A 13,572-nucleotide genomic window follows, 5' to 3' on the forward strand; every position below is an offset into this window, starting at 1 on the left:
CTGGACGGGAGGAAGCTGGTTACATATGTTAAAGTCTGACAGCTGGCAGAAAACAGCGAGTCACACTGGAAGCTGCGTGTTTTATCTTCAAAATAAGATACAACAAACACATTTTTCATGAATGAATTAATAAATAAAAAAGTATGCGATCAACTCACTAGCTTTTTTCTTGAGCTTCACAATAAATAATAGCCTGTAATAATGTAGGCTAGAATCATAAAATAATATAAGAAATATTTTACAGTGTAATTAAATTCACAAGTTGATACATTAGTTGAGAAAGGTTATGCACAACATTCAAATTTAAGTTAAATTAATAATGAATACAGTTGTTTTTTAGTTAAAAAAAATTGCTTATCAGATATAAGATTGCTTATATGTATATGTTAATACAAATCATCTCCCCCTGTAATATATTTGCGCAACACAAATCCGGAGTAATGCACATAAATAAGTGCCACTTTTTTTTCCTTTACAAATAATTATATTCTTTTATAACTTGCATCTGATTGTTTCACATTTATTTTTATATTTATTTGTGTCAGCTGTATGTTTGTCTATGTCTAGCACCTAATCATCACAGCAAATTCCTTGTAGGCTATATGTAAAATTCTACTTAGCAATAAAGCTCTTTCTGATTGTAATAAAGTAAAGAAGGAGAAAAGAGACATTGAGAGGACTGAATGTGTTGGCTCACCAAAGTTTGGCCCTTTAAACTAATTAGCATTGGAAAAAATATTCAATCTTTAGTGTGTCAAATGCAAAATAATGTACAATACTATTAATTTATAAGATATAACACAACGTGTTAGGCTATTCAAGTCCCCAAGTCCCAAAATTCTCACACAGGAGGCTTGAACTATAGGGCTAGCTAGCAGCAAATATTAAATGTATTAGCTCTGCTACTATTAGCTTGCAAATTTGTTGCACAATTTAGTTTGTGTGAAATTTCATTTTGGGGTTGGAGTCAAGCAGAAACCTCACGCTCTGAAAAGTGAAGTGCCTTCAACCTGCATTCTCTCTGACGGCCAGCAGGGGCGACTCCACTGGTTGCAAGAAGAGTCAGAATCACTTTGACAAGTGTGATTTTATAGAAGTCAATGATAAAATGAGGCTACTTCTCAGCTTATTAATTCCCCCAGTAAACACTTTCCTAATGATTTCATGGTCTCAGTCGATAGTTTCAAGTCTTCTTCCATACAACATGTTCATTTAGTAAATTGTGGTCCCATTTAGAGGGAAAAGGGCGGGACTACCTTGTGATTGACAAGTCGCTACCATGACAACATGCCAATCTGGCAAGAGTGCCTGGTATCCACTGCTGTGAGTACATTTAACCAGGGACGTTTAAAAAGCTTATTAGTAGTCGGCGGTACATTTTTCTGGTAAGTTCATTTAGTTTTAAAGCATGTTTTTCGATAATGTAAACATATATTAGTTGTGTATTTCCGTTTGAGTATTATTTTGAAATACACGAGCGGAAGCCGTGCTTGCTATAATGATGCTAGCCCGTGTAGCTTAACGTTTGTGCCAGACTAGGGGCAGGAGGCTCTCCCGGAACTCTGCAGCCGCATCGGCTCTGATCATTTCAACATCGGGGTTCGGTCCAACATGGCGGCTTACGGATGGAAATACTGATGACAGTCCGAAAGATCGCCTCGATTTGTACGATGGTAAGATTGAGCTGAGATTCCGCTTTGTCGCTGGGATTTATTTGTGTGCCGCGCCTCTGTCCGGTGTCTGGGCTAGTGTAGCCAGGACGCTGAGGCTAACTGCTCTGCTAGCCTGTTTGCTAACCTCACAGGGCAACATGATAAAAACACACACAGGCTTTCCAGAAAGTTATACAGCTTAGCCTGTTCATAGTAGCGCCCTCCAGCTACAAACATGGTGATACTCTGCACAAATCAAGCTTGTCTGGCAGTTTATTGTTAGCCAGCTTTGGTTTGATTGTAGTTTGTTTACGCGAGAAGGGCAGTGTTGTCCAACGGAAAACCAGCTAGCTTAGCCTGCTAGCTCTCTGTGGCTGATTGATGGGACAAAGTTGTTGTTTGCTCACTGGTCCTCTAAATCACAAATAATAATATTTCACCTAATTTTAATAGCTGTTGCACATAAAATACGAGTGAATAGCTGTACATATGTACGGTCAGCGAATGAAAACTCCCCACCCGGCTGATATTGCTCTCTCAATATCTGTAACTGATGGACAATTTCAGCATTTCCTGTCATGGGATACACCCCAAATGTTTCCTCTATGTGCGAAGACTTCGATCATGTTCACCTTTTGTTTGTCAAAGTTAGCAACACACTTTTTATTTTGTTTTTACCTCGGAGAAGCCATATGAAGGGTGAGTGTTTGTAAGGGGTAAAAAAAAAAAAGACCGTCCATTCAAAGCTAAGAGTGTGGTGCTTGTGTTTTGTTTTTTTCCTCTTAGCAATTTACAAGATTATCTCCTCATAGTGTATCACCTTTGGTTCCCAGTTAACCGTGGAAGCCCCTTGCCGGGTACTCAGCTCCACACATTTCATAGTTTTAAGGAATTAAGTCTTCTGCTTCTAAATGTCTGTTTAGGAGGCTTTGTTAATATGATACTTTATTGATCCCTGTACAGAAATCCAGGGAGCTCAGGGTCTGCTATGAATGCCTTGCTCAAAGACACATCAGCTGGTACATGCATCCAGTTGGAAGTACAGCAATCTGTTAGTTTATACAGAGAGGTCAAGGTTAAAAAAGGTCAGACAGTGATTCAGCTTCGTTTGCTGTTGTGGCATTTAATGTGACAGCCCTGTCTTTGATTATTTTGCAGTGTAGCTAAGTCACAGAGGCAAGCAGGGGAGCTTAAAGCCAGAAGATTATCTTCCGACTGTAACCTATCCCGTTTCTACCCGCTGCACCTTTCACAGCTGACAGACGGTTAGGCAGATGCCACGGAGAAGTGTGCTACAGTCATTTTAATTTGTTGGCTGGTGCTTTTACAGTATGTGATTCTGTGTGTGTGCGCGTGCTGAAAGAAGTATAAGCTCTTACTGAGCCTTTGTGGCGTGTAAATGAGGGTTTTACAGAACACACACCAGGTCATGGAACCCATTGAACCATTGTGGAAAATCTACCAGCACTTACTAGACAAAATACTAACAAGGCTAAATAGTGGCTGTGTCTGGCAGGTTTGTGTAGTCTGTTTGTACTTTGGCAGCTGACCAGTTGCTGCCCGGAAGGTATTTGTTTTTTCAGAAAATCAATTTGGCTGGTGAAACCGTGAAAGTCACTAGCAGGGCTGCATTACACAGAGCTGGGCAGTTGCACCTCAGTGTCGATAATGTAGCATCATTTTGGGGATGTCTGTTTATGTTTTCAGAGAATAAAAATGTAGTAAAGAGTCAGTAGAGATGTGAACATGATGACCAGACTGGTTTGATTAATTTATTGCATCGTCATATCACTTAACTGTAACTCTGCATTAAAGACAAATGGAAGACATCATCAGCTCTACTAGCATCTCACAATATTACAGAAGCCAGAATACCAGGAGATATCTAGTCTCACCGGCCTGCATTTTCCAACTCTATGACCTCTTTTATGTCACACTTTAGCTTCCAAATTCGGGGATGTTGGAAATAACACATTATTTAATACTTTGATTAGGGCCGGGTATTGAACTTCAATACTTTTTTTTGGTACCACCTGAAATGCGTCTGTATCAGATTATCAAAAGTGGTTGAGTACTGAAAGCTGACTGTGAATGACTGGTCAGAATCATAGTCTGTAACTCTGATAACGCGGACTCGTAAAGCAAATCAACTCCCCCAGCTGATGCAACCGGCGTGCACTGTGATAGTCTGCTATTCTCTGATAAGCAAGAAAGATTTTCCACTTCTTCTTTTTCTGCTATATTCACGTGTATTACCATCATTTAAACCTTGAGAACTTTGGTTTCTTTTAATGATAATAAAGTCCTCTTCTTCCTATAAACCAGTCATTGTTAACCAGGGAAACAAACAAACTTACCTGTTGCAATTATGTAAGAGTGAGTGAAAACTAGAAGTAATGACTGAATAATTAAAATTATTAGCTAGAAGTAACGACCAAACGGCTCAAGTAGACGAAGTAAGTAAGGACGAAACGGTTCAAATAATTAGCTAAAATTAAGTGCTAAAATGTCAAGTTATTAACTATTGGAGACAGTTGAAATAGTTAACCTAATATGATGACTAAACAGATCAAATTATTAGCCAAGTGGCTGCAATAATGAGCTAAACGTAAGGGCTAAATAATTAAAAGAATTAGCTAAAAGTAATGACTAAACAGATCAAATAATTTGCTAAATGGCTGTAATAATCAGCTAAACATAAGGTCTAAATGGTTAAATTTTTTAGTGAGAAGTAAGGACTAAACAGCTCAAATAATTAGCTAAATGGTTGAAATAATAAGCTAATAATTCAGCATTGAGCTTCACTCAAAGTGGTAGTAGTATAATTGCTGACCAAACCAACCTTAACAATGACTTCTAAATTTAAAGTAAAAAGTATTGTAACAATACCCACTTTTATATGATCACGAGTGTTAATCATTTGGTATATGATAGGTGGGAATCGAGGTATATTTTAGGTCAGTTGACAGGGCCGGGGTTAGCTTTGACAAAAAGGTTGAGAACAGCTGCTCTAGTCTGATAATGAAGATTAATAAAGAAGATCACCTGTCCTTTGACCCTGCTGTCTGTCTGGAATCTACTTTTCACTGAAGCCGGTGTCTAAAGTTTTTCAATTTGCCCTGCGTAGCCATCAGAGTTGAGTTCACTTTAATCAAACCATTGTTGAAAAGCACACACTGAACAAAACCTTCTCCCCTTTTCCAGACAGATATTTGTCTCCCTCTCTGTTTGCCTCTACAACATCAGAAAGCTTGTTTTCATGTGCGCTGGTTTTATTTACAAGCCTGCGCTGTTTGGATGTTGTGTTGTTTGATAAATAACCTCAGCCAGGCCTTCATTTGCTCGCCTTTTGTTGACTTTATGCACTTGCAGTGTGATGATGAGTAACAACGGTGTGGCTCCACTTGTGTAGTTATTCAGCCCTGAAGGAAAAAGCTGCATAATTATCATCATCATCATCTTCCCCCTCCTCTCTTTGTTTCTCTCTCTCTCTCCTGCCTTAAAATAAGATTTGATTTCTAGAAGCTCAGACCTGATGATACTTAGAAGTAAAATACTTAGAAGTAAAAACATTTTTACTGACAGACTTGTTTCACCTGTGTTAAATTTCTCAGCTTTCTCAGTCTGGTTACAATTAGATATATTGTTGTTATTTGAACCACATTTAGCACAAACACCATGCATGATATATCTGGCATAATTGAAGTCCTTAACATAACACCTAACACAATCATGGCCTGATCTCAGTAAACTGATGGATATAGTTTTTGCCTTTTAACATAACATTACGCAATTACACTCTAAAATAATCATGTCAAGCGATAAACCTTGAAGTATAAGGAGAAGGAAGTTTAAAGCACAGATAATGTGGTGAGACAGTCCAGTTCTTGTAATATTTCTGCAGTTGCACGCATGGAATTAATGTTGCAAGTGTTGTCTTATGACTGAACTAATGCAGAGTAAATCATAATGTAGGAATAGAGTAACTGAAGCAGGAAGCAGAGCTGCAACAAACAGATGGTTGACACTCCAGCAGAGGAGAGAAAAACTAGAGCAGGAAAACAGAAAACAATGAGGAGGTAACAAAAGGACAAAGGAGGGTTTCTGATGTATCACTTTACCGGTGTTTGGAAAGTTATGATAATGAACATCTTTTATTATAAAGGAAATATTTATTTTATTTTTCTGTTTTCTTTTTGTTTTAAACCCCAGAGGATAAGTTGACTGACTAGAGAAATTCTTCTCTTTTTCTCCTCCTTCTTCTCCTCCTGCTGCAGGGCGCCAATGCCTCTGCCTTGGAAAAGGAGATTGGACCGGAACAGTTTCCCGTTAATGAACACTACTTTGGGTTGGTCAACGTAAGTGTCAAGTCAAGAACACACAAAATGTCTAACAGTGTGGCTAAAACATATCTCAGGAGCTCCCCTCAGTCCTGTATCTTTCTCTCTCTTCAGGTCTCTCATTATGCCTCTGTTTGTTTTTTCTAGTTTGGCAACACCTGCTACTGTAACTCGGTGCTGCAGGCTCTGTATTTCTGTCGACCGTTCAGGGAGAAGGTGTTGGCATACAAGGTAAGTGATGAGAGAAACACCGTATCTGTGTCAACCCGCGGTGTTCTTGGCCTCAGGTTTGCACAGTGGACTGGGTTCACATACTGAAAGAATGCACTTAAAGACCCTGAAAAAATAATGTGTTGGGCCAAATATATTTGTGTTTGAAAAATATTTGAGGACTAAACATTGAGGTATAGAGAGCCTACGTCCATCCCCTCCACGTCCTCCCTATGGGATCTTATTTCACATATGCTGTTTTTGTCAATTTGAAAGATAAGTTTGTAAGTCAAGAAAGTCGCAATTTGTTGGAAGACAGTAAAGTCACATTTAGTTTTGTTGACACTGTAAGTCTAGCTAATAGGGGTGTGACGAGACACTGAGCTCACGAGACGAGACACGATATTGGGTTCATGAGATTGAGACAAGACTAGATTTCATCAGTATTTTGAAATCTTCAGTGCTGAATTACATGAACATTGTGAGCGTTAAACGGTCAATTGATTTCGTCTTCCCTGCGATATAAAACTTGAATAGCTCCTGTGTCTCGGCAGGTTTTCTGCTCATGTTCAAAACTTTCTGCACATTCAGAATCTCTCCTACATATCTGTGTCCTCTGAACCAAAGTTGTAATATTACGAGACTAACGTCATTATTAAATAAGAATTCACAATTATTTTAAAGTCTACCTGCCCTATACTCTGATGTGCATTACATTATTGCCCCGCTGGTAGGATCCCCTTCAGGCCAGTTGAGTGAATCTTGCAAGACTGCTCTTATAACCTGATGGGAAATCTCGTCGGGATTAATCTCGTGGCACGAAATCTCGTCACACCCCTACTAGCTAACGGTCATAGCTAGGTAACTTAGGTATGTTCCACGCACAAATGTTTCTCAGCTGATGTGTTTAATCCAACGACTTTTGGTCCATTCATCACATCATCTACACATGGTAGCTATACTTCAGCATCGTTAGCTTCAGTCATTGAGAGAACCGGTTCACTTCACATACACCACTTTTGGTTTTGTGGTCCTTCTAATTACGTATTTTCAGTCTTAAACTTCAACAGTTTCACGCAAACTCTGAGAGTCTTGACTTGCAAAATTAGTTGTCTCTCACCGTTGACTATCGTACATAAAAACTATGATTTAATATAATTTGGGTTTCATTTTCGCAGCTCACTAAAAATTTAGTTCAGACAATCGATGGTCGAGTTTAGCCAGTACATCGCTTTAAATGGAGGTAAATCTGAAAGTAAGTGAACCTTTTAAATGTTGCTAATAATCTGTAATTAAAAATGTGTGCGCGCAGCTACAGTTAAGTATAATAGATTGAACCAGAAAGCCATTCTGATGGATGTTTACAGTGTTCAGTTTAGTTCAGCTTTGGCCGGTAAAATCTTCTTGTGATAGATAGAATCGATGGCCGGAGCAACAAAAATAACACCACGGTTGTAATTAGGGCTGGGCAATAAAACAATAATGATGATAATGATAATCATCGCAATATAATTTTCTTCAACAACAATATAATAAATGTTCAATGTATCCTCAATAAATATTTCCTTGGATTCATGTGAATCACAAAGAATTTTTTCTATTAAAATATTTATTTTTTTGAAAAAAAGAGGCCTGAAAAAAGATCATCTCATCTAATCATTTGTTGAAAAAGATAATCATTTTCAATGTTCTACCTCAGATAAGATTAACCACATAATTAACCATCTGGGCCCGTATTTATTTAACTGACTTAAGAGTAACATAATTCTTGGCTCAAAGCTGAGCTTAAAAGTTAGTTATCAAGCATCATAGTCCTAATTTGAGTGAAGTGTAGGACTAAATCTTAAGTGTCAGTCTGAGAGCTGATTTACGAAACTTTGCTGTGCCGCAAACAGGATTTTGGATGACGATGTAGCCAAGGACCAATCACTAAATAGATTTCCTTATTTAAGAATATTCTCAGATAAATTCACATTGAATGGTGAAATTCCTAAGAGGAGTTTATATTCAACACACATTCAACAATACAGAAGTTTCAAGATAATACATTATGATATAGGCCTACACATTAATAAATGAAAGATAAAAAAGTTTAGCTTTATATGAGCGCCATCAAATATGCCTACTACTCCTGTATTGCCGGCTTTTTGCATGAACTGTTTTCTTCTGTCGGATTAGGGGGGGGGTTGTTGGGAAGTTGATGAAACGCGTGACAGCTGTAAGTACTAAAATTGTTTCCATGGCTATTCGGCCTATTGATGGTTGTGACGGGCCAAAATCATCAGCATTGCTGCGTTCGTCCTCTGGCAAATAAACGAAGCGTCATCTCCACCTTCAATTTAACTGAAAACGCATTACTGTGTAAAGTCAGTGGTGAGATGACGTCCCTCACCAACTCGCTGATAAAGATTATGCCAGCGCTGTCCGACCCCGTGTTGTTAACTGCACGTCGTCAGAATTCTTCCTCTCCTTTCCGCATGTCTCCACAGTGCCATCACAAGCCCTGCTGGCAGCTCCTAACCACTTAGCCGTCTTAAATAACTGGGAGAGTAAGAGTGACTCTTAGCTTTGAGAAATTTGATAACTTGCTTTTATTCTTAAATTTAAACGTAGGAGTAAATTTCATGAATTCTCAGCACTTAAGACTAAAATGGCACTTTGAGAAGCTTGATAAATACCGGCCCTGGTTTCTTCAATTTTCACCCATAATGATTTAACATATATCGTGATAACTATCGCTATCGAATGATATGAAATGTTTTTATTGTGATAACATTTTTGGTCATATCGCCAGCCCAAGTTGTAATAAACTGCAGTTTAACTGGTTTCACCTGGTCTGTGGGTTATTTAACAGACAAATAGGTGCGTTTGTAGTGGACTGACTATTTATTAAAGAGAAAAATGTAGGATGTAAATGTGTGAGTGCTTGTCCTTTATGCGCGGTGTTTCCCACTGAATGAGAGAAAGATAGACTTTCTCTACTAACTTTCTTTACTGCAGAAGATGACGTGTCAAGAGTTACTTGTGTCACGATTAGGAGCTCAAAAAGACAGTTTAAAAACTATTCAGACTGCAATGTTGGTTAATATGTGACCGATAAGACAGAATGAAGATTTAGCTGCACTATACACTTGGACAAGCTACACAGATGTGGAGTTTACGGCATGCTATGCTTTGAAGGAACTGCTTCATGTTTCACTTTTAGATGAGGGATTTAGGAGTGAGGGCTACCTAATCCTGGGCAAACCTTCGCAGCCCGACAAGTCTGATGTGAAGTGTTCACACTTAAGTAGAAATAATTTATTTATCTGTGTCTTCAGTCACCTTAAGGGAGAGACTTCAAATGTCCTTTTCTTCCTCACTTACCTCTCACCTGATTCTTGAGTTAAATAGGTCATTAATGTAACATTGAGGGCGTGTTTATGGTTTTGTCAGATCGCTGCCATAGATAAGATAAAATGTCATGGTTCAGGCTGGATAAAGCCTCACCTGCACTTAATAGTAGCGATCGACTGATGCGGGGGTTTTTTCAGTGGCCGATATTTAGAGAGCAGGGCGACTGATGGCTGTCTGATTTACTGTCATGACTGTTGTTTGATGCTCTTTTCATTTTAACTGTGTATCATTTAAATAGCTTGATTTTATGACTTGGTTGTGTGGCCTCTGTCCTGTAATTTTTTAAATCCATAGGGGTCTTGTAAAGCACTTTGTAACTTTGTTTTGATAAGTGCTCTATGATTATTATTATTATCATTAATAGACATGGTTATTTTAGCCAGTAACGTGTTGTTTTAGATTGAAGTTTTATTAATGAATGAAGGAGAAAAAAATCATTGGGTTCTGCTTTAGATTTCAGAGCTTGACTGGTGTTTAAGTGAGGTGAGTGTGGTACAGTTTGTCTGACGTGACGCCATTCAGCTGCATTATTCTCTACAGTACAACAATATATTTAACGCTAACCAGTAATGGTTTTTTATATTAGATCAGCTGTCTTTTAGATGAAACTGTTTAACGCGGATATCGATTAATCGGGCCAATATCTGGCATTTAATGGACTATCACTACTTTATAGTTGTGTACATCAGAGAAAGTTAACAGTCTGTGGGTTGTTGAAGTCTCTGTGCAGTGACACTAAGTGTGTCCTCCTTTTTAGGTGCAGCCACGTCGTAAGGAGTCTCTCCTCACCTGTCTAGCTGACCTGTTCAACAGCATCGCCACGCAGAAGAAGAAGGTCGGAGTCATCCCTCCAAAGAAATTCATCTCGCGGCTGAGAAAAGAAAATGGTAGGTATTGTTACAGTGTGAAACTGTATTGTCAGGGAGTAACGTTAGAGCGTGATCTTCCCCTCTGGTTTAAAAAATGTTCAGTGTGTTGATTTTCGTAGAAGTTTGGTCTGCCAGAATGTGCTGCTGAAACTTAAACATATGACTTCCTGTGTTTTTCTCAGGAAAACATCTATCCAGCGCCAGGCGTTTAGAAATGTTAAATCTGAAAGGTTATTTCATCAGAGATTTGTTAGACTGACTTCCTTTCACCGTAGAGAGACGCAGGCGAGTTAGACGTTTGGTGAGGGAGAAAGGGATGAGGCGGAGAGCGGAGAAAAGAAGAAGAGAAAAGAAGTAGCTGAGGGTTATCGCAGCTGAGAAGTTAATCTCACAGCTGAGGAAATCAAATTGTCAGCCAAATTTTGCAGCGGAAAGCACATGAAAAAGAAGCAACGATCTTAATTAGCTCTATTTGTCCTCGCTGGCACATGCTGATGTTGTTTATTTTCTGTTCTGTCTTTCTTCCCCATCTGTTTCCCTCTGGCTTTTTTTAAACCCTTCTCTCTATTCCTCTTTCTGCTTCTCTATGTTGTTATACCTCCTTTATATATCTGTTTTTTCATTAATGTATTTTTGTCACTCTACATATTTCTGTCTTTTCACATCTGTCCTTCTCAGAGCTGTTTGACAACTACATGCAGCAGGACGCCCATGAATTCCTCAACTACCTCCTCAACACCATCGCAGACCTGCTGCAGGAGGAGAAGAGCCAGGAGCGACAGCAGAATGGAAAACTGGTGCAGAATGGCGGAGGAGGTGGAAGTGACGGGGGAGGGGGAGGAGGAGGAGGAGACGGGGAAGGAGGGAAGGAGACACAACAGACTTGGGTCCACGAGATCTTCCAGGGAACGCTGACCAACGAGACGCGCTGCCTCAACTGTGAAGCTGTAAGTGTCACAGTGACACCAGCTAATTGCACTGACACGCCTGATAAAATAAGTCATTTTCCTGCAGTTTGTAAGAATTTAAGTAAAGATTTATTTGCCACATTGAGCATGCAATGAGATAATATGAGATTATAACTGTACTTATCCAGAGGGAAATTGTTGCAGCAGTACAGTAGGAAGGAGTGCAAATCCAAAATCCAAAATATACATAATGCCAAAAATATAAACAACTTACTTGTGAGCTACTGCCGCCACACGGGTGAAGTGATACACAGCCCTACCAGTGGTTTTACACGAATCCACTGATGAACCAGTGGCGGTAACACGCCGAGATAAGTCAGGGAAGAAGAACAAGACTGCAAGCTAGCAAACATGGATGTAAACAATGCTGGATTTATAATACATAAAAAGTTGGCTTCGCTAATGCTTTATGAGGAAGGAACTCTATCAACGTGTTAGATCTCAAGCATACACACATAGTGTTTGGTGAGTATCACTGAACATAAAGATAACTTTAGTTTACATTATTAGTGTTTACATTAAAAACTCCACAGGGATGTTTACAGTACCTGTTTACCTCGTTGGGCCTTTATCTGTTCTTACTGCTGCATTACAAAACATGTTTTTGTCCTTTTGATTAAGAGAATCTGTGTGACCTTGAGTGTTTTAACTTTACATTGCAGGTGAGCAGTAAAGACGAGGACTTCCTGGATCTGTCGGTGGATGTGGAGCAGAACACCTCCATCACGCACTGTCTCAGGTAACAAAGACAGTCAGTCAGTCATTCATGAAAAGTTATCTGGGGCCGTATTACAGAAACTTCCTAATCGGCCGATCCTATCCTAACTCCTTGGTAACCATGGTAATAAGGGTTAGGAACTGATTTAGGAAAAAGGCCATTACAAATTAACAGTTCCTAAGTTAATATTCCTTTCCCAACTAAAGATAGAAAAACTGTATTACAGAAGCATCCTAACTTTGTAAAATCTTAATATAAACTCTCCTAACTTTAGGAGAACTGTCGAGCTGTCTTAACTTTACTTTTCCACCAGGTAGTTTTTGCTAACTCATTTAATCCACATTGTTGCTCTTTAATTGCTTTTACTAAATAATCAAAATGTCAACAGTCGGAACTTATTAATTGATTCCACCAATGCGTTTGATGACAAAGCACTCGTTAGTAGAAAGGCTGTAATCGATGTAACGCTAGATAATGTCTCATTATATAACATAATGTAAAGGCTTGATGTAACAAAAGGATCCTAATGCAAGTTTTTGATAGAAGGATCATTCAAGAAATAGGCCTACATGAAAAGCATGATGACGTTAGCCCGCAGCCATTATTAATATTATTTTTTTTAACCTTCATTATTAACTTTCCCGAGCAGAGTTTGGGTTTCTGCCAGGGTCAGTGAGTGAGCACAGGAGGAGCCACTTGTCAATAGACTTATTTTCTTTTTGACAGCATCAGCGTTATGTGAATTTGGATTTCCCGACGGAGGTTACCAACACCTCTAAGTCATCTGAAGTTCTGTGATAGTTGTTGTTTCTGCTCCATTTTCAGTTTGTTTCATAAAAAAAAAAAAACAGCGATTAAAAGCCGTTTCACTCTGCAAAATGAGACAAGTGGCATCGGTTGCTAGGTAACAGACATAAAAATTGATAACCGATGTTGGATTGAGTATTTAGGATTTCCTAACCTGAGATAAGATAGGATGAAGTAAGATAAGATAGGATTCCTAAAGTTAGTTAGGATTTGCTTCTGTAATACCAAATTAAGGTCTTTTATGCTATCTGACGTGGAGAACCATGGAAAAGGCTTGACTTGGACATTAGGACTCTGTTTTTTTTAAAATAAATGTTGTTGATTTGTGTTGATAAATGCGTGTGTTTCTCTTAACAGGGGCTTCAGCAACACAGAGACGTTATGTAGTGAATACAAATACTACTGTGAGCAGTGTCGCAGCAAACAGGAAGCCCAGAAAAGGTGTGTGACTCCACCAGCTAGTTGCCTCTTTCTGTCTTTCTTGAAAGTTTAATTGGTAACAAGGAGGGCAGGTCAATAACTAAAATATATTTTTAAAGCAACTTTCTTTGCTTTAACCACATGCAATCGTGAAAATAATTTTTTGTTAATAGATGCTGTGAAAAGCTTTCA

General features: G+C 38.8%; 1 protein-coding gene across 1 annotated transcript in view; it reads left to right on the forward strand.

The window, feature by feature from the left end:
* The first annotated feature begins 1,516 nt into the window (after positions 1-1,516).
* The window catches only part of usp12b (ubiquitin specific peptidase 12b), a 28,612-nt gene continuing 16,556 nt past the window's right edge, over positions 1,517-13,572 (forward strand). The window contains exons 1-7 of the mRNA XM_038730147.1: positions 1,517-1,673; positions 5,930-6,010; positions 6,140-6,223; positions 10,356-10,485; positions 11,146-11,414; positions 12,098-12,174; positions 13,318-13,401. Coding sequence (XP_038586075.1) covers positions 1,626-1,673; positions 5,930-6,010; positions 6,140-6,223; positions 10,356-10,485; positions 11,146-11,414; positions 12,098-12,174; positions 13,318-13,401 — 773 coding nt within the window. The 5' untranslated portion in view covers positions 1,517-1,625. The remainder of the gene's footprint in view (positions 1,674-5,929; positions 6,011-6,139; positions 6,224-10,355; positions 10,486-11,145; positions 11,415-12,097; positions 12,175-13,317; positions 13,402-13,572) is intronic.

Source organism: Micropterus salmoides, unplaced genomic scaffold (assembly GCF_014851395.1).
Source record: "Micropterus salmoides isolate LMB-PRFRI ecotype aquatic unplaced genomic scaffold, ASM1485139v1 Ms_hic_scaffold_2, whole genome shotgun sequence".
NCBI lineage: Eukaryota > Metazoa > Chordata > Actinopteri > Centrarchiformes > Centrarchidae > Micropterus > Micropterus salmoides.